This window comes from Camponotus floridanus, unplaced genomic scaffold (genome assembly GCF_003227725.1).
Source record: "Camponotus floridanus strain SB8 unplaced genomic scaffold, Cflo_v7.5 scaffold26, whole genome shotgun sequence".
Taxonomy (NCBI): Eukaryota; Metazoa; Arthropoda; class Insecta; order Hymenoptera; family Formicidae; genus Camponotus; species Camponotus floridanus.
Genome location: NW_020229392.1, coordinates 162182 through 185105, shown reverse-complemented (window position 1 = coordinate 185105; position 22924 = coordinate 162182). Strand labels below are relative to the sequence as shown.

Genomic DNA, 22924 nt, shown 5'->3' with positions numbered 1-22924 from the left:
TCTGATAACAGAGAGCACCCGGTACCGTCGGGACGTGTAAAAATAACGCATTTCAGTGAAAATCTCGATAAAATTACGAAGGCTCAATTACGCGGCAAGCCGGTAGCAAGCGCTTTGAAAAACTTGACAGACTATTAATTGAATAAAAATACGAATGTTCGTAAATATTTGTCGATACGAGTATGTCCTTTGTGTCGCGCGCATTTATCGGCGTACAACGTTCAACGCGATACAGAGGATACGAAGACGTCAAAAGGGCCGAAGAGCAACGAATAACGAATAATAGCGGCGCCGCCAAGTATTTCATGAATCCGCACAAGAAAGGTCATCAGGCGGCGAGCGCGCATTTGCGACCCCCGCATTCGCGAGCGATTGCGAATCCAGTGTCTTATATAAGCGCAACGCACTCACCCAAGATGCGCCGCAGTCAGCACCGCCTCCGAGAGTCTGAAAGGCCGGCATGCATCTGAACGTCATTCTGAGTTCTACCGCCGAATTATTATCCAAAGGTCGATCGCGGTTCTCCGGTCACAACTTACCTAGAACAAAGCGAAACACTTAGTTAGCGATCAAACGGATCTTGTTCGTTGTGGGACGCAAGATGTCATAAAGATTATGATTCAGGGTTGGTAAGGAAATTAACAAACTTGTAGAACGTATGCTAGAGTTCATTTTAAGCAAAAAATTCAGGCATTATAGGTCAATTTTTATCGAGATATGAAAAATTTAATTTTCAGGAATGTTGATTCTATATCATGATCCGATCTTTTGACTTATCATCATCTCTGGATTTTTGTTCGTGGGAGTGTTTGAAGTTTTGTATATATACAATGATAGTAAACCAGAGATCTGTCAACATTTAGTTAACAGAATAATAGAGATCATATAATATTTTGATTGAACTTGATCTAATATATTGGTGGTGGTCTGTGGAGTAGCAGCAATATGTTTGCAAGCAGAAGATGGATATTTTGAATGAAGATGAATATTTGAATTAATATGATTAAGAGAATAAAATATTCATGTAATAAAAATTATGTCTGGTATTTTACCTGTTGCAATATTAATAAAATTATCTAACTATTGACAGTTCTCTGGTTCATTGTCATTATATGTATGAAACTTTAAATTATCTCACAAAAAAAGTCCAGAGATAATAATTCAATTAATATGATTAAGAGAATAAAATATTTACATAATAAAAATTATGTCTGGTATTTTATCTGCTGCAATATTAATAAAATTATCTAACCGTTGGCAGGTCTCTGGTTCATCGTCATTATATGTATGAAACTTCAAACTATCTCACAAAAAAATCCAGAGATAATAATTTAATTAATATGATTAAGAGAATAAAATATTCACATATAATAAAAATTACATCTAGTATTTTTTATCTGTTGCAATATTAATAAAATTAACTGTTGACAGGTCTCTGGTTCATTGTCATTATATATATACGAGACTTCAAACTATCTCACAAAAAAATTCAAAGATAATAATTCAGAGATCAAGCAAGCCATGATCAGACAAGATTAGATTGTTATTGACAAGAATTCTTCGTTTCGATGAACTAAATTGATTTATAATGTACAAACTTTTTGCTATAAAATCTCCTTTTACGCAAAAAATATTTCTCAAAAATGATCCTGACATGAGATTACAATAAACGCGTAAGTAACTTTCCTTTAGATCCCCCGATGCTTCCAAGATCCCGCGTTCGAGCGTTCCATAAGACGCGCGATTGGTAACGCATCGTTCGACGATTATCTCCCGGCGAACCGAATCTGCATAACGTCCTGCAGATGCCGCAGAAAATACGAGTATATGTATGTATATATATTGCAGAACGAAGAGTCCGCCTGATATCAGCGGCGCCCTTCGCGATCGCGTTTATAGATACCGAGAGATCTACCGGCGATAAGCGAGGGTGCTCATCGTAGAAGGATCCGATTATCCGAGGCTCATTAAACGCGCGAACGCGCGTGTCCTTTAAGCGGATAGCCTGGCATTTACGCGGTAAATTGAGATTATTGTGGGACACATTACGAGAAGCCATAATCGTCGCGAAAACGGTTCGTTTCAGTAGCTTACTTTGTATGTTAACGTCGCGGAGAAAATTGTGGAACTACGTGCATTTTATTAGGGATTTTTTGCTGCTCCCCTTTTGCAAGTTTCCATTTTCCACAATAAATGTAAATTATCAATAAATAAGTTGTCAAAAATAATGACGATTCTGTCGCTTTTACGTCGAGCTACCGATAGTTTTATAAAATTATTGATTAAATTTAGATAGATTAGACATAATAATAATTATACATAAATAAAAAATAAATAAAATTATACATAGTAATAAATTAAAGTTTAGAAAACTTTTAAATTAAATAATATGGGCAATATTTTAGTTTGCATTCTTTTATTAAAGCAGGGAAATTTAATTTAAAGTTATAAAGTCCTTTATTGTACGATGTTTAATATTGATAATTAAAAATGCATAATATTTAGCTGATCTAAATTTGAAATGGATTCGAAAAGTAAAAAAAAATAGGAATTCTGAAATTCGATTCGACATTGTCCGGTATGATTCATCACGCATCATCGCGTTCGTCTGGATCAGAGCTGCGATTCCGTCATCGACCATTTGAAATGTTAGTAATTCAGGAGCAATCGAGATACGGCGGGAGATCACGATGTGTTTCGCGCGGTGAAGGAATCCCAAAAATCCGGCCGCACACTGTTGCGTAAGCGGAGCTCTCCCCTCGTCCCTTTCGAAGGGGTTATTAGGCCGAGCGCAGGGCGCATTCTTTCGCGCGTCCGAATAAAACTACAAGGAATGAAAAGGAGATGTAAAAGAAGAAGAGGATGTCGACACAGAGCGAGGAGGATAGAACGTGGATCTGTAGGAAGAAGCGGGAGAGACGGTAGAAAAAGAGGCGAAACGCGCCGAGATGAGATTCCGCCGGGGATGGAAAGAGACAGCGGTGGAGACTATATACACTTTTTCTCATCTGACGGGGTCTATTCGATTCTTTCAACCAACGACTCGTTTATACAATTTGTTTCGGTACAAAATGGTAAATAAAATATCTTAACCAGAGAGTATCTATTCAAATCTTGTAAGAAAAAAGTCTGAAAATTCTCTATTTCCCAGGTAATATTTTATAAAATTCCAAATGAAGAGAATATCTTGAAGAGATATCTTTTTATGCTACTTTCTAAAATGAATTTTTTTATCGAATGCGTTTTTTTAATATTTTCTTTTATATGAAAAAAAAAACCATTTAAGCTTCGAGTGCTAGATTTGCAAATGTTTTGAAGAAAAATAGCTTTCGTGAGATAAATATTTTTTATTTGCATAAACGTTTTCATTTTTTCATCACTAAAAATTACAATAAAATACATGTAATTGCATGTATTTAATATTTTAAAAAGATCAAAAGATAGATACATATTTATAATATATTTTAAAGCACACAACAATTCACAATTACTTACAATATAGGAGCAAAATTATCAAGAAAAAATTATCAAGAAAAAAAGAAGAATTTTTTCAAAATTAAAAAAAGAATTTTGAAAAAATTCTAAACTCAATTTCATGAGAATTTCTCGATTTTTCCATACAATATAATAGACACAGTTACAAAGGAAAATTTTTTCCTGAAAATTCCAAAGTTTTCACATTTTTTAGATACCTTGCCTGACACAATCTTTGCGGGCATTTGAAGTAAATAAAAGTCTGAAAAATTTGCACGTTTAGGGATTAAGCCCGTTCGATTTCTCTCTCGATGGAATCAATCTCGCGCGGATTCTAAAACGAAGAAAAAAAAAAGAGTCAAAAAACGAAAATCTGACTTTTTCGCTTTACCCTCCGCCGTCTGTTTCGCGCTCCGCATTTCGGCGCGGAAAACGCGAGCCCTTGCTCATGTCGCTGCGGGAATGAATAATGGATTCGCGCGCAGCCATGCCGGGTACGCTCGGTTGAATATTCATAATGCATCTCTACGTCACCCGTACGTGAGGACAACACGCGAGAGTGTGTGCGTGCGCGTGCGCAACAGAGTCCGTTTCGTTGGCCATGCCGCTACACGCGTGGCTCGCGTGCGTGCTTTGCGCGCGCGCGCGCGCGTAGCTTAACCGGAGCCGAATCGAAGCGAACCGCGCACGCCAACGGAGGGACGCTTAAATTTAATCAGCTATCGGTGCTTTTACGTATTCAACGTCGATAATAATAATGTCACTTGGAAACTTCTGGCTGGCAGATTTCTCTTTGATGGTTTATAAAAAATAATTTGGAATTTTTTTTAGTTCGTGATCCTTTTTTCAAAATATTACAAAATACAAGATAGCAAATATGTAATATATGTTTTCAAGGGAAGAAGGGAGAGAGAAAAATGAAGATGTGCTATTGGTGCTTTAGTCAATATCGAACACCGCGATAAATAATAATGTCACTCGGAAACTTCTTGCTAGCAGACTCTCTTTGATGGTTTATAAAAAATAATTTGGAATCTTTTTTTAGTTCGTAATCCTTTTCTCAAAATGTTACAAAATACGAGGTAACAAATATGTAAAATATATGTTTTCAAGGGAAGAAGGGAGAAAGAAAAATGAAGATGTGCTATTGGTGCTTTAGTCAATATCGAACACCGCGATAAGTAATAATGTCGCTCGGAAACTTCTTGCTAGCAGACTCTCTTTGATGGTTTATAAAAAATAATTTGGAATCTTTTTTTAGTTCGTAATCCTTCTCTCAAAATGTTACAAAATACGAGGTAACAAATATGTAAAATATATGTTTTCAAGGGAAGAAGGGAGAGAAAAAAAATGAAGATGTGCTATTGATGCTTTAGTCAATATCGAACACCGCGATAAGTAATAATGTCGCTCGGAAACTTCTTGCTAGCAGACTCTCTTTGATGGTTTATAAAAAATAATTTGGAATCTTTTTTTAGTTCGTAATCCTTTTCTCAAAATGTTACAAAATACGAGGTAACAAATATGTAAAATATATGTTTTCAAGGGAAGAAGGGAGAGAAAAAAAATGAAGATGTGCTATTGATGCTTTAAACATCGAACGCCGCGATAAGTAATAATGTCGCTCGGAAACTTCTTGCTAGCAGACTCTCTTTGATGGTTTATAAAAAACAATTTGGAATTTTTTTTAGTTCGTAATCCTTTTCTCAAAATGTTACAAAATACTAGGTAACAAATATGTAAAATATATGTTTTCAAGGGAAGAAGGGAGAGAGAAAAATGAAGATGCGTTATGGTGGTTTAGTTAATATCGGTTGCTGCGATAAGTAATAATGTCGCTTGGAAACTTCTTGCTGGCAGATTCTCTTTGATCGTTTATGAAAAATAATTGGATTTTTTTTATTTCGTGATCCTCTTCTCAAAATGTTTCAGAATACGAGGTAACAAATATGTAAAATATATGTTTTCAAGGGAAGAAGGGAGAAAGAAAAATGAAGATGTGCTATTGGTGCTTTAGTCAATATCGAACACCGCGATAAGTAATAATGTCGCTCGGAAACTTCTTGCTAGCAGACTCTCTTTGATGGTTTATAAAAAATAATTTGGAATCTTTTTTTAGTTCGTAATCCTTCTCTCAAAATGTTACAAAATACGAGGTAACAAATATGTAAAATATATGTTTTCAAGGGAAGAAGGGAGAGAAAAAAAATGAAGATGTGCTATTGATGCTTTAGTCAATATCGAACACCGCGATAAGTAATAATGTCGCTCGGAAACTTCTTGCTAGCAGACTCTCTTTGATGGTTTATAAAAAATAATTTGGAATCTTTTTTTAGTTCGTAATCCTTTTCTCAAAATGTTACAAAATACGAGGTAACAAATATGTAAAATATATGTTTTCAAGGGAAGAAGGCAGAAAGAAAAATGAAGATGTGCTATTGATGCTTTAGTCAATATCGAACACCGCGATAAGTAATAATGTCGCTCGGAAACTTCTTGCTAGCAGACTCTCTTTGATGGTTTATAAAAAATAATTTGGAATTCTTTTTAGTTCGTAATCCTTCTCTCAAAATGTTACAAAATACGAGGTAACAAATATGTAAAATACAATATATGTTTTCAAGGGAAGAAGGGAGAGAGAAAAATGAAGATGCGTTATGGTGGTTTAGTTAATATCGGTTGCTGCGATAAGTAATAATGTCGCTTGGAAACTTCTTGCTGGCAGATTCTCTTTAATCGTTTATGAAAAATAATTGGATTTTTTTTATTTCGTGATCCTCTTCTCAAAATGTTTCAGAATACGAGGTAACAAATATGTAAAATATATGTTTTCAAGGGGAAAAGGGAGAGAAAAAAAATGAAGATGCATTATTGATGCTTTAAACATCGAACGCCGCGATAAGTAATAATGTCGCTCGGAAACTTCTGGCTGGCAGACTCTCTTTGATGGTTTATAAAAAATAATTGCAGTTTTTTTTATATTTCTCAGGCGATACAAGAGTAATAAAAGAACATGTAACGTTTTGAAGAAGAAAAGGAGAGAGAAAAATGAAGACATTGCAGTCCTTTAGCTCTTTAGATAAATGGGGGGAATTTTTCCAAAAGTGAATTTATATAAAATAATTTTTATATAATTCTTTCCCCGTTCAAAACATTATATATATACTTTCGTTATGTAATATTTTAGAGAAAGCAATACTCGCTCGTGATATTTTATTTTCCTTTTCTTTTCGTATATGATTTCGTTTCGCAATCACTCGAAAAAATATTTTGCTGATGTAAGTAGATTTCTAGCTGTAACAATGAAAATTTATCGCCATTTCTTGCATCTGCAAAAACATAGTTAGTAACCTGTATAACAATTTATAATAATATCTTTAATATCTAGTAATGTTTAGTATATCTTCTAGTGTTTAGTATCTTCAATATCTTTATATCTAATATCTATATAAATAATAGTAATATCTTTAATATCTAATAATAATATTTGATAAATTTATGTATTTATTCTCAAATACTAATCATTGCATTGATTAAATATAAGTTTCGATACTATAGTTGGAGTGAACTTTGTGAAAAAAGATTTTTGTATCAAATTTTATAACAAATATGATTAACCTTAATATGAATAGACGCTACAAAAAGAAAGACTTTTCTTCTAAATTCCACAATAGTTCAAATACAAATTCTGTATTTGTCATTCGAATTGTTGAGTGCAAAACCTACATATCAGTGTTTGCTAATTACTTATCTACCTCAGTCAATTTTTCACATTCTGAACATTGTTGCCGTAATTGCAAGGCCATTTTTTTTAATTGAACGAAAGCACCATTGAATCTACGCGACTGAATGTGAAATTATCGCGCTAGAATATGAAATGGGACGTATTACAATCGCTCGAACGACCATCAAATGTACACCGTGTAAACGCGAGCACGCATGCGTACGTGCATTTCCACCCAACTCTCTCTCAAAATTGGACCGCCAGATTGAAACTGTCGCCTATCCTCTTCTAGCGAACGGAGTGACGGGATGTTTGGGGGAGCGAGGAGGGACAGGAAAGAGAGGAGACCCGCGTCCCGGGTCTCCACGATGTGTTGCTCGCACATCCCTCGAAGTCTCGTTTCATCGGAGAGGATACGAAGACACGAGGGTGCCGCCCCTCGTCACCCATGTTACAGCGCGATGCGACGGTGTGTAATCGTCGAAGCTGCGCAGGCAGGTTTAATCTGGGATACGTTTGAAGTGTGGAGAATTTTTGCGCCAGCTCTCGAGAATTTAAGCCGACTTTGCTCCGAGAGATGGGATTTTTCAATCTAAGATTCATATATTTCTCCTGTGTCGTCTCTTTTTTTCCATTTGGATATACATGTGTTTTCATTCTCGATTGCGGTAGGAATCAAATCTGACTTCTGAAAATATGCATTTCGTCTTCATCTCTTTCTATTATTGTCGGTATCATTATTCGTCTTTTTATCGATAAAAATTAAGAAACTTTATATTTTTTTAATTTGTTCGCACAAATTGTGTAAAAACATGCATATAATATTAATATATATATAATATATATAATATATAATTAATATTAATATAATATTAATATAACAGCTGATAATTTTATAGAAATATTTTAAAAAATTTAACATTATGAAGTACAAAGGTATACATTAGAGTTACACGATTGCATCTCTTTGAAATACATACAGCTTGCAATTCCAATATTACTATAGCCTTACCATAAACTATGCAACGAAGATTGGAATTCATCGACTGAGATGCAAATATCGTTACAGCATCTTGACTATGACTATGAAATAGTCAATTGTAACATATAAATTCATTTCATAATACAATGCAGAATAGGTACAATTGATGTAGAACGATGTAAGCTGTAAAACGATTATCCCTAATTTTGAATAATAATAGATATTGTAACAAACCTCGAATCTCTTTATAGAGCTTACCGCTTTTTCTTTACAGAAATATTTATTTTATTCGATCTCCATCACACATCTCCATAATCTTTTATATATTTGCATGGAACTCTTGATCAAATTATATTTTCTAAAGGCGATTATAAGCATCATATTTTAATACAAATCATTCTATTAAAAAAATAGTTTGTTCCAATTTCAATATGTAATATTATATTTTAATTATTTTCTGATTAATTTTGATATCGAATATAATCTTAAAAGACATTTTATTTTCTTTTTATTTCGGTGCGAGCCTACTTATTCTATTGGCATAATTAATTCCATGTCAAGATATTTCACTCGGAGTGCTAAATTGTTGGATAACAGGGCGCCGCACGCGAGCAACAATAACGAGAGAGATAGAGTTAACCGAGTTATATCAGGACTGAATGAGAGAAGTTTTACACCGGCAATCTTCGGCGTTATCATCTTTTATAGGTATTGTTCGCGCGTGCGAGACGAGAATCGGAGATACGAGGTGAAACCGGTAAGGCACAGATACAACAATAACACGAATGTGCATCTCTCTCTTTCTCTCTCGCGCGTTAACGATTCCCGGTATCCCAAATTCCGAGTGCATCACCGTTTTTTATGGTCACCAGAGCGATCCCGGGGTATATACGACTGCTAACGATGTGCCATTAAATCGAGTTAACGAGGGTAGCCGCGCTATTTGCCGAGCTATTTCCTAGCCGCCGCGATCGTTTCGCTTCGGCATCGGTAAACCACAAACGGCGCGGCCTTTCAGAGAAGCGGCAACATTTCCGTGGACACTTCCGCGACAGGCTGTCTCGATTCGTTTCGCAATGAGAATGGATTCTTTTTTTATCGGGGTGCAGCATCATCCGGCGCGTCTCCTCCCATTAATTCGCTAAGATCTATGAAATTCGATGCCGTCATCGATCGTTAGGAACATCTTAACAATTCGCTCTCGATGATTATCCTTGGGCGAGTCGATCAGATTGAAGAGAACCGAGTCTTTCCTCCACGAGAATTTGTATATCATTCAGAATAAAAATGAATTAATCGATGCAATTCCACGAAGACTCTCCATTTCAACTTCTTTAATACATTCAACGAAGATTACATCGGACATTTTCTCGTTTTAAAATTACGATTCCTTGTGAATTCTATGTAATTTCATTTGTAATTCTGTACTTTGAAGAATAATGTGATGCGCGTCAAGATTTTGATTGATAGATTCTTTGAACATCTACTTGTGATGAAATATATTATTAAAAGAGCATTTCAGATACTTTATATAATCTTCAATTAACCGCAAAGCGTCAGCAATATTGATGGAGCATAAATAAATTAATATATTATATAAACTTCGAAATCGTTATTGTAACCGGGATAAGTGAATATCTTGCGAATGCATCGAATTAATTTAGCGCAATAAAGTATACATTATCGTTATCATTAGAATAATCCTTTCATTCGCGCTGACCCGGCGATTTATGAAGGGTTAAGCGAATATCGCAACGCACACAAATCATAGAAAGCTATTCGATTATTTAACGATAATAATAAGCAACGCACATTTCATCAACGTGCCTTATAGCTCGTTGGTACCATCATACGTTACGAGACGCTGATTTATGAGTCCGATGAAAGGGACGATTACATTCCGCCATTATCCCGAGCTTCATTTAATGCGCGGAACCCTATACCTTTTCTATTACTTATTCATTCGGTACACTACCATCCTCTTATTTCAGGCGCATAATTACGGACGACGGTTATCCGATCGCGACGCCGAGCCAATCTTACTTTTTCCCTTTGTACATTATATTTTCGATCTTGCTAAGAAAGATAAATAAGAGAGCACTTCGAATATTACCATAAGTTTAACACATTTGCTGCTGTATGTTGTTCATAAATATTAATATCGCGAAAATAGGTAAGTAGAACATTAAGGATGTTTTGTATCTATTTTCAAAATATTGAGAATTTAATGAAAATTGTACAGAATGTCCTTTTACGTATGTTTAGAATCTTCAATACAATTTTTATCGATTCACTAAAGCGTTTACAAGTTATTATATATTATATATATGCAAAGATTTTAATTTGCACCGAATTAACATGTGTTCTTATGGGAAATGTATAACCACGTCGATTCAAATGACAAAAACACATGGAAATAATATTCAGAATTTGTTTAAAATTTGCAAAAGTTTAGATACAGAGGAAATATTTCGTCAAATAATATTATACAAGTACTAACTAGTTAAAAAGATATTAAATATAATTCAATGAAGTTAGCCATGTATCTGTCACAAGGCGAAATTCTCTGCCAAAAGTTAATCATTTCTATTAACAAAATTCGAAATATTTCCGTAAAAACGCAATAAATAATATATGAAAAAATACTCTGCATTGTAGCTAAGATCAAATTGTAATATGCCAACACAATTCCTTACTCAAAATACACCAAAAGTGTATATATTCGTCAATATTGATTTTCAGCTACTTTTTGCTGGGATTGTACATACAAAACATCTTTAAAAAGAGATAAGAACAAAAGATATATTTTAATTAAAGAGCAAAGGCTCTTAAATTTTAAATTTAAGCATTATAAAGTAACGTGTGTAAAAAGCTGATAAATTTTGGTTCTTAATATTGCTTATATTTAAGAAAAAATATGAATAAAAAATAAAAAAATATAACATACTCTTGAACACGTTTTTATCACAGCAACAGATGCATAATTAAATTTCTGTAAATACATTTTTCAAACCGAAAATCTTGACTGTTAAGTCTCTTTGATACAAGATTATAGATTCGAGAATCGATAGAAATAAGATTACGCTTTATTTAATCGTCGGGAAGAGAAAATAGTCGTGGAACTCGATGGGCGCGAAAATACTCAAGAGATAATTTGTCATATAATATAATTACACATCGGCGTTACCGCTTTAATTGCCACGTGATTTACGTAGCCGGTGCATTAATTTCGTATCGTGGTCTTCCCGCCGCGATTTTCTCTCGCCCGATTATTTCGTCGTGCTTTATTGCGAACGAGACCGGCGACAATTTCGCTGCGGTATATTGAATATCGAATAGGCGACTAGAGTGGTTCAGCTTGTAGGAGCGTAACGCCGTGCCGGTTATACGCCCCGAAGGCGTTTCTAAATCGACCGCCTGAACTACATCGGGTGTTCCCTACTTCTGTCCGATACGGCGTGGACCTAGTTTACTTCTGGCCCGATTATTACTTCGAGCGCCGAGCGTCCGGGTGACCCTAGACTTCGTCTAGGGTATTGAGTTTATCCTCCTAAAACTTTTCAGACAGGTTCTAATGGTCCGCCAGAGTGTCCCTTAAATTGTAAAGAATATGATAATAATATTTATTCGCAGATTAATTCATCGTAGATGAGGTCTAAGTAATGTTTTCTCCTCTTTCCCCCCTTTTCCGTTTATTATTAAATTCAAGTAATTTTTACTGTAAAATTGTTAAAAATATTAATACTAGAAAGTGGAAAATTGTGTTAAACAATTTCGATGTCACTGAATATCTTTGTCGAGGAGAAACATCAATTTGCCGGAGAATCTGTGCTCGAGATATTTTTAGAGAAATTTCGAACACCATGTATAAGAGGAGAGACATGTTTTTCACTATTATGCATAAGCTTCCCACGTGCGGCGCATCGCAAAATCGAAATGCGTGAGACATTCGTAATCGTGTATCTAAAAAAAAAAAAAGAAAAGAAAAATTATATTCGCCGCGGATTCGATAATGGCGAATGCGAGGAATGAGGAAAAATAAAATAAAATAAACGCGCAAGATCCAAAATTGGTCTGGGAGAGAACCAACTCCTACCCTAAAGAGCGAACGCGCAACATTCCGATCCATTACAATTACCGAATAATTCCAATGTTGGCCCACATTGAAGGAAAGGAACCCGAAATTAGGTTGATTAGAGGCTACCGTTCGTCAGGATAGCCACTACCGGAATTTAACCAGTTATTATATAGATACGGCCTTTCTCTAGGGAGAGAGAGAGCCGTAGTACGGGCGCGTTAAAAGAAAACGTGCTCCACAAAATTAGATTCCCGACCGGCATGCGTTGCATGGGAAGCGCCGCGGCAGGTCAATAATTATGTCATAGAGAATCAAAGTTTGCACGCTGCTCACGTAATCCCGTCGGTCTCTTGCACCAGTGCAGTATGCAAACAGTGACTCTGACTTTAATTTAATTCTGCAAACTCACGAGACGTGATACCTCTATTTGTTTGCGAAGGAGAAACAGAAATAGACGCGTAAAAATTAGATTAGAATAGATGAATTGATGATGGCAGTAATAACAATAATTTCAGCGACGATATCACGCTGTCAGGCGGACGATGATATTGATCCACTTGTTTTCGGAGTAATTAAGCCATTTTGTTAACGGAGATAAACGGCGAGCCGAGCCGTTCTGCCAGAATTATCCGCCCCGCTGCTCGTGCATCCGATTATTAAAACAAAAATACTAAGACAACGTGATTGCATTAGCTATGAAGTAAATGCTGTGCGTGTGATTTATCTGATCGCGTGAACCACGAACCGTGGACGAACCTCTTTTTCGTTTCCCTTCTAATGCGTGCGCTCTGAAGGATTCATTCTCCCCGTATACGCACTAATGACATCACCTTATTAGCGTTATTATTTCAAGATTAAATAAACAGACAAGGGTTTATCGATTTAAAAATGAAAGAAAAAATTTCACGATAGTATTTATGTATAAATACAATCAAATCTGTTCAATTATTCGAAATTATCAGATGTAGAATATATTTTCTTTATATTTAACTGATATTAAATATTTATATGAAATATTTATATGAAATATTTTTTTATATGAAATATTTATATGAAATATTTATATGAAATATTTATATTGTTAAATGCATGTGACTAGGAACAGAATTTCATGCGCTGTAAGAACGAAAGTGCAATGATCAATAGATGATCCGTTGTGGAATATTGAGAGCCACACATTTGAAGAAGAAGAGTGAAAGCCATACATTTGAAATTAATCTACCGAAAAGCACTTTATCAATGATATCGCAACGTGCGCGTGAAAAAAATCACAACGAAGGAAGATGCGATAGAGCAGAAAGCTGATATGCGAGATGCGTGAGTAACTGTCTTTTCAATTTCGCAGATAATTAATGTCTGACGATATAATTTCATTAAAGACAATAGGCTCACGGTGTTTGTTTGAATTATGATACCTACGTTGATAAATCGCGCGCTTTAATAGCTACCACATGCCGAAGTAATTATTGTTGCGCCAAGTTCACCGGTTGTGCGATGCGTTGCTGCCCACGCAAAACGCTCAAGTGAATAATATAAGGTAATGTAATACATAATATTGCGGTTACATTAATAATTATCTAATTTAATTAATAATTATTTTATTAAAATTAGAGGAGCCTCCCCCCTCTCAATTAAATTTTATATTTATTCTCTTTTAAAATTTCCTTTTCAAAACTTACATTTATATTACCCTTGATACTTCAATTTCTTTTTGTATTTTTTACATAAAATATTTTTAATAAATAATATTATATTTTATAATTTATAATTAATTATAATTATAATTTATAATAATATATTTTATAATTATATTTTAAATAAAGTATCTTTTATATAAAAAATATAAGGAGAAATGAAAATGCTAAGAATGATATAAATTTTAAAAAAAGTAAAAAAGATACAGCTGAGAGGGAAGCTCTTCTAATTTAACTAATTTTGATTGCTTCGTATTTTTTTCTCTGAGCATGAGAAATAACTTGACAATTAACGTCGAATTTCTGGCATGATTCATTCAAATGGAGTATTGAATTTATAATAATAAAGTTAATAAATATTCACCTGAATTTATAATAATAAAGTTAATAAATATTCATGCATATACTTGATATATTTTTTGATTTTTAAGAAAATTATCTCCATGATAAAAAAAAATTAAATCCTTCAATTCTAAATAAATCGCATAAGCTGTAATATCATCTGTTGAGCAGTTGATAATTTTTAAACAGTGGCTACTTTTTTGGATCGTATCGATATAATAGTCCTCGGATGGAAATGTTCATTTTGTTAAGAGCTTAGATCCGCATCATTTTCGGTGCTTGAAGTGCAATCGAATGCGTAGGCGTTGCCACGGCAATATCGCGGCCAAAAAAAATCGTAATGGCTTACACCCCCCCCGACGACGCTTCCGCGCGCGCGCGGAGATTTACATTTTCATTTTCCTCCGATATCAATTTTTGAAGTTTGTTTTCATACGTGGGAGTAGCGGCGCCGTATTCCGGAAACGCCAGATTCAGCGATATCGAATACGTGATATCGAAAAAAATATGCGAACGAGATACCGACGAAGCCGCGCGGGGCTCGTTCGCCGACATCGCGAGCGCTTGTTTACGCTGAACCATTCCTCAAAAAACATTACAAAGAAAAATGCGTCAGACACGAGTAGCTATCTGCGAGCGATTACAATATTGCATACGACGGGAATATGGTTTACTATTATTTTAGCGCAAAAATATTTTTCTCTCGCCCACGATATGACAACAACTCAGATAGTAACTGAAGTAACACGCTCGATTAATTCAATGTCTTCGTCGTCAATAATTTTTCAGCATCAAAAAATAAAAAATGAAATTATAGAAAATATTGGTTTCGCAATAATTGAAATACGAGAGTTATTCGCGTAAACTTAAATGTAATATAGATCGTAGATCTATCCTCCCGATGTAATGTTTCGCTCATGACGCGGTTATGACATTACCCAAATTCTTCAATACCGAAATAGGCTTGAAACCGTTTCGTTTCAGAGGTTAACCAGGGTCCCTTCAGTACGCGTCTGGCAGTTCTGCCGTTCTGAATGGCTAGTTAGCACGAAGATTGGTTTTCTTCGCATTATTCGTCCCTTCGTCGGGCGGCGTTATTGGGATCACCCAAACACACGGCAGTAAAATCAGCTAAGCTGGCGGTTATTTATTGCTCGCGGTGGCACAGGTGAAAGAAACGCGCCTCACTCACGTTCTCGCCATCCTCCTATCCCTATTCGTCTCTCGCCTACTTTTTCTATGCACGTGTCTCTTCTTTTCGTTCCTTTTTTTTAAAAAAATGTGTGACGTGCCGAGATTCCTACTGCCCGATTCGACATCAGGGTAGAAATGTCTTCGACGAGATGATATGGAGATTAAGGATGCTTTGTATGTACAATCCCAGCAAAAAGTATAGCTGAAAATCAATATATCCACTTTTGGTGTATTTTGAGTATGAGAAATTGTGTGGAATATTAAAATTTCTTAGCTACAGCGCAGAGATGTATTTTTTAATTTTTATTACGTTTTTACTAAAATATTCCGAATTTTGTTAATCGAAATGATTAACTTTTGGCAGAGAATTTCGCCTTGTGTCAGATACATGGCTAATTTCATTGGATTATATTTAATATCTTTTTAACTAGTTAGTACTTGTACAATATTATTTCCTCTGTATCTAAACTACACTACTTTTGCAAATTTTAAACAAATTCTGAATATTATTTCCATGTGTTTTTGTCATTTAAATCGACGTGGTTATATGTTTCCCATAAGAACACATGTTAATTCGGTGCAAATTAAAATCCTTACAACTTGTGAACATTTTACTGAATCGATTTAAAAATTGTACTGAAGATTCTAAACATATGTAAGGACATTCTGTACAATTTTCATTAAATTCTCAATATTTTGAAAATAGGTACGAAACATCCTTAAGATCATTTAGTGAATACTGTTATCACTCTTTTGACAGCATATTTTAATTTATAAAAACCGCTCAATGAATGCTGTTCATCGCCAAATGAATTTTACGTTAATTGAATTTTGTTAACCAGTAAATTTATGTTTAAATTGCAGTCATAAATATTTTGTGATGAAAAGAAATAAGTAAGAGGAGAAAATGTAATTATATATAGGTAATATAAATATTCATATTTTTATAATATAAAAGAATGAAAAAGAACCTATATTTTTTGTCATCCAGAGAGGGTGAAAAGATTAATGTGTACCGAGAAATTTAATGCTCGATTCGTTGTTGAAGAATATTTTCAGCGAGGAGAATCATAAATTAATATAATAAATATAATAACCGACACATATATACCCCTCTTTTTCTCTCACTCTTTCTTTCTCTTTGTTACATGAGCGAAAACTATCAATTTTTATAAGCATTTCCAAACAATTTTTACATTTCCTTGCAATTTCCCACTGGTTGCTCTTTTAAATTGCTGAAAATATCTCTATATTGAAAATATCTCTATATTTTCTCCTTCTAATGACATATGATTTTATAATAATATATGATTTAAAATATCTAATGTTATTAATCGTTACAAATATTGTTTCAGACATTGGTTAGAAATTTATATTGATGCGTGCTTTAGTAGACTTTCTTCAAACTGAGTAGAAAAACTACTGATTAGATACGGTATATCTAATATCAAAGTCGAGACACAACATAGTTTAAGAGAAATTAGATATTTCACATTCCAATCTCCTGAAACAAAATATATTTCCTTTAATAAAAATCTCCATAAATTTATATATATATATATATATATATATATATATAAATCCTAACTCACATACATATAATATGCGTGTACGATTTTCTTTATGCGTGTGCATGTAAATTATTTTATATGAATATTTTTATAAACTTATCTTATTATAAACGATAAAGAAAATAAAAGCGACGATGCATTATTGATGCATCCGCTTTTATTAACTTTACTATTTTCGTGCGTTGTTGCACAACTTGTGTTTTGTATACTTTGTTACATGATTTACGTCTAGTTTGAATTTCATTTGCATGTCCTCGTTATAATTTGCACGCCTTATAATTTCCGAGAACAGTCTATCCAGATCGGACGAACACAGGCTAAAGAAGACGGGCTTAAATAGCGATGACAACACGGTCTATCATCGATCTTATTTCTTACCGGTCCGCCATTAATGCCGTGTTCTGTTAACGAGCGTTGCATTATTTCCAATAGTACCTGCTCGCGAGCCGGCTATCGGCCTCTAATTTATGGCTGTTTAATAACGCAAGTCCAATCAGGAAATACGGCCACATTTCCGTTTTTCACTTTGGCGACGCTCGTCGTTCGGGAATAAGTTAATTTTGATTAGTCCGAGCACAGATGATATACTCGCCAGCAGATTGCAAAATGTATTTTGACGATAAACCGTGAGAGTTTCATTTAGTTACATGGTCCGCCCGTTTTAATCTCTCGACATAGAAATAGATAATTTTAGGATATCTCGTTTATTCCAAGATAAACATATTTCCTGCGAGAGTAAAATTAATTTCTCCACTAAAATCCATATTGTTAAATATTAGTTCGATTAATTGAAATGATTGATCAAGTTCTAAGAAAAATATAGATGTTAGAAACTGTATGAATCATGTTTGAAGTTTGCCAATAAGATGATCGAACAATAATACAGCAAGGAAAAATATTTTAATGAAATCAAAATTCTTAGAGAAAAATCAAATACGTATCACATTAATTATTTTACAATAATCAAAGAATTGAGAATTCAAAGTATCTATTATTTAGAGTGATTAATGTGTTTAAATTTTTATGAAGAATATTTCTTCATTTCTTTTTCAATATATTTGCACAATTCTTTTTGAAAGGATCTGCTTTTCGATAAATCAAATGATTAATTACAAAACACAAATATGATATTGTGAAAATATTATTCGAAATACAACGTTATTGACGAGGGCAAAATCAGCATTGCTGGCCATAAAGAAGAATACTACGTGCAACAAAAATCAGGGAGCGGTTGATTGAAACGTCAGCTAAGAGGAATTATGCGTCTGTGATGTACGATAGTTTATGTGGTCTTAGTCACGTAGTAGAACGCACTATACAAAGCTTACATGCGTACAATATTTAGTTTACCAATTAAATATACAAGATACACAGAGAAAAAATAAGTGTCAAATCAAAAACTTATATTCTTAAACTAACGCATTCATTGTTTCGTATATACGCAACAATTTATAATTTTCTTAGAAGAATTTAATAATTTTAAATTTCAACAATATTATCGTCTTATTTTAATATTGTAATTGTCACCTCAAGAATATATAATTATTTAATTCTACTTTAAGAAAATTATAATCTTTGATTTAAAAATGTTATTTTCTATCTAACATTGTTTCTTTTCCATTCAAGAAAATTAAATCTTAAGTCACAAAAATATATTTTTCTTGATTGAACTATATAAAATGGCTTCATTCAAGTAAGCAATTATTCAAGCAATTATATTTTTCTTAAATTAACGCGATATAATTTCATTTCAAGATTTCCATGTTAAAACTAATTTATATTTTCAATCTATATTTTCAAAATAAAACTGTCCTTTCTATATTTCCTATCTATATTTTCAAAATAAAAATGTCCTTCCATGTTAAAATTAATTTATATTTTCAATCTATATTTTCAAAATAAAAATGTCCTTTTTTTCTATGTACATATACTGATTTTTTATTATGTTTTTCATCATGACAATTGTATAGAATTTTTCTTATTATTTACAAACAAAAGGATTTATTTAATAAAAGTGAATAAAAAAGACAAAAACAAAAAATGTGAATAAAAAAGACAAAAACAAAAAATGTATCTTATTAAGTAGTTAGATGAATTATTAATGTTTCATGAAAATTTGATTATAGTTATCAAGAGTTGAACTAATTAATAATTAATCAATCTCTTTGTTGCAAAAACTGTAATAGAAATTTAAATTTAGAGGCATATATATACTTATACTATATTAATCTTGCCGAGGATCTTTCACCTGCCGCGTCTCACCCGACCGATTTTGGCCAGTCCTATAAAAGCACGTACATGCATACATGTGCACATTCGGCTACACCGTCCAAGTAATTGGTGATCGTAAAGCATGGAAGGTGTTAACGAAAATGTTACAGACGCATCCACTCATCCGTTCGAATGATGATTAACAACCTAAGAAAGATCTGCCTCAACTTAAAGTTTGAAATTATGGATTGCAAACTAATGTAAAGTATGTCATGTCTAATGTAAATTCTATATTATATAATTTTATTATATATATTATTTTTTTTATTATACTTTTATGCATGAATTATATATAATATGAAAGATTTTCTCACAATCTGTAAAAATAGGAAAGAGAAATTAATTTAAGTTTAATTTATTCATTTAAAAAATTTATTTTAATGTGTAAAACCAAATTAAATTTAGATCTGTATCCAACGTTATTATTATTTTGATAAATTTAAGATTGTTTTTTCTAAAAGAAAGAATTTAAATGATATATAGCGACAACAATCTTTTTTTTTCTTTCTTGTCATAATTTTTAATTTTCAATATTAAATATTTGCATTGTTAAATATTAAAATTTCATCTTTTATTATCATCATATTAAAAGTTTGCATTTTTAGTCTTATATCATTTTGATTATATATTTTTTCAAATGCAACTTACAATATAACATAAATTATTTATTTGTTAATATACTTGAAAAATTCTAATTCTGCACACTTCTAGAATTGCTTCATGATATCTCATTACAACAGCTAAAGTAAATTTGTTAAATTACAGCATTTAATGGTTGGTTTGCGGTAATAGCATTACATTTCGCTTTGTCAATATTGAAGCCGCTAGTCGATCGGACTTGTTAATTTGATATCAAACATTTAACTTCAGCTGGGAACGCAGGCCTATTTTGCTTCCATATTTACAATAAAATTTAATACATAATCGTATGAGTACGCGTCAAAATACTTGCGCAATGCAAGATGCGACGTAATGAATGTAAATGAATGCAATCACTATTTTGTTGCAAATAAATAATAACAATAGCAATATGCATTATATGCTTTATATCAAAGCTTAGAAGAAAACATGTATATCTTTTTAATCTGATAGTTCATATGTTTTCCTCTTCGATAAGCGATCAAAATATATATACTTCTGGAAAAACGTTTATTAAAATTAAGTTATTAATTTTCAAACTAATGTTTAATTTTTTTAACTCAAATTTTTAGTCACATTCTTTTTAAATCAGTCAAAAGTTAATACTGCTATCGAGCTATTTGACTATTTCTTTCAATGAGTTTATAAATGAAAACAAATTATATATTATATTTTACTTTTTTTTCCAAATTCTGTTGTTCGACCACTGCAATGCTTGTGAAAATTCGCCGAAAAATAAATTGTGACGATAAAAATTGTTGAAATTAAATCCAACATTTCATTTATCCTGCATTCTCTCTCTCTCTCTCTCTCTCTCTCTCTCTCATATATATATTTGGCGCATTTGCGAGAATATAGAACAAAAAAATCCTTTTATATTATTCAATTTATGGTATTCCACGTGTAAAAATTCGAGCACATGGATATATTTGCTATTTCATGTCTATTATACAGAATGCAAGTGCCTCTGTAAGAACATCGCGCAACGCTGCGGAATGATTCCATTGTACCAAGATTTTACGAGTCGCTCTTAAAGTCTGTCATTATACGGCGTCTGTGGTTGGCAGTGGGCATGTGCGTTTGCGCGTGGTACGTTCCAAAGAAATCTTCAATGATTTACCGTTCAATTTTATGAACTTATATTCCATAAGACTGACGTATCTATTTCACTTAAACGCGTCCTCGGGGCGCGTGACGAATTGTGTGTCGTAACGTCGTTGTAGCCGTTTATTACTCGACCAGATGTACGTTTTAGATCTAAGACAGTGTCAATTGTCTGTGAATAGACTTTCTAATTTAACGCTATTTCCAAATACACCTCGATTCTCTTATGTTAGAATCATTAAAACGCGATTTCAAGAGAAGACGCAGCATGTAAACAGATTTCCATCCCCATATTGGATAATATATGTATAAAGAATTAAAAATTTTGAAAAATTGGAGAAGGATTAATTATTGCGATAAATTACAATTGCAATTATTGCAATAAATTACATGTAAATATATTTAATTTTATTATTTTACTGCATTAATTTATCCTCGAGTTTTTCTGTAGTATTATTTCTGTAATTTATTTTCAAGTCTTTCTGATATTATTAAATTGTAAGCTAAATCTTCAGGCAATATCACATTAATAGATCATCAAGGTTTCTCTCAATATTAATGATAACTGTTATAATGACACTGTACATGTTTCCTTGCATACAACTTCACCTTTTAAAATTAACAATACCCACGTCCAATAAGACAAGCAAACGACTTATAATATAATCAAGTATATTTTGAAAAGAGTTTACCATTTGATGCATTCTCGCGGTATTGTAGTAGTCTAGGTTCGGCATTCGGCTGCTTTGTGTATAAGGAATGTCTACGATAACTCAAACTGATCCACGATCGATCGACCGTCCATCGGTCCGCAAGAACCGCGATATGATCTGTATATCCGCTCGAATCTCCTACGCTCGCTCGTCCATCGCTCGAGGCGCAAAGACTGTCCGCCGCAAAAGCACTCGATGACACCACTATTGTGCATGCACCACTTTCAGAATCCAGATACTAAGCACCGGGGTGTGAAATGCGAATCGTTGACGGTATCGATCCCGATCTCACCGACGAGCCAGCGACATCCTGGACCGACTCGGCACCCGAGATATCCGTCGTCACGTGTGTCGACGTTGATGCGACGGGCCCACCGAAAACAGCAGAGATGGACCTCTCGCCCTGATCACTGTGCACAGATTTCCTAACTCGACGGCGGATCTCGCTTCGCGGCCTCTAATTCACGATTTCCGCGGACTTTTCGGAGTGCTCCAAAGTTTGGTGACTGTTCGCCGCCAAAGGACGAGAGGGAGATAAAGTAATGAGAGAGTAGATGCGCAAAAAGAAGAGAGAGAGAGAGAGAGAGAGATAAAGAATAAAAGATAAAAAAAGAGAGAGAGAGGATGATGGGTGAGTCCGAGATATATCGAGTTACTGGCACCGTGGATATTGTTTTCCGATATCCCGACCTTTGTATAGGTATTCGCCTTAAACCGTCGTACGCGCAGGAGGACTCGAGGGTTACTGCGCCCGCGGGGCCTTAGCTACCAGATAGACGCACCGGTGGAACGGTCGGGGTAGGAGCTGGGACGGGCCTCAAGGCCCAGGTATTTCTCAGCTTGGGCCCTCTCGGGTCCGTATTGGCTGACCGATGCGAGCTGGGATCCAATAGAACCCCGTCTCCTGCCGCAACGTTCAAAGAGACGGGACGCCCAGACTCGCCAGGATTGGCTCGCGCTCGCCAACAACTCTCGTGGATAAACCTCCGGATAATGTCGTGGAGATTTTATTTCTCGAATAAAGGATAGGTCTCTATCTCGCGAGCATCTGCTCCGCGCGCCCCGCCTGCATCGCGATCGCCGGCTGGGGTCTTGAGGATCTCGCCGCGCGATCGCGCGCCTGGATCCTGCGATCGAT

At 34.1% G+C, this 22924-nt stretch overlaps 1 protein-coding gene across 3 annotated transcripts in view; it reads right to left on the bottom strand.

Annotated features, from left to right (window-relative positions):
- Positions 1 to 22519, bottom strand: part of LOC105259503 (transcription factor AP-2-epsilon) — a 137246-nt gene extending 114727 nt beyond the window's left edge. Inside the window, exons 1-2 of one of the 3 annotated variants that reach the window (XM_025409374.1) lie at positions 21766 to 22519; positions 412 to 539 (exon numbers count right to left, since the gene is read on the bottom strand). In XM_025409374.1, the coding sequence (XP_025265159.1) occupies positions 412 to 477 (66 nt within the window). In that variant the 5' untranslated portion in view covers positions 478 to 539; positions 21766 to 22519. The remainder of the gene's footprint in view (positions 1 to 411; positions 540 to 21765) is intronic. The other 2 variants (XM_025409373.1, XM_025409375.1) reach the window with 2 other exon arrangements.
- Positions 22520 to 22924: the final 405 nt, after the last annotated feature.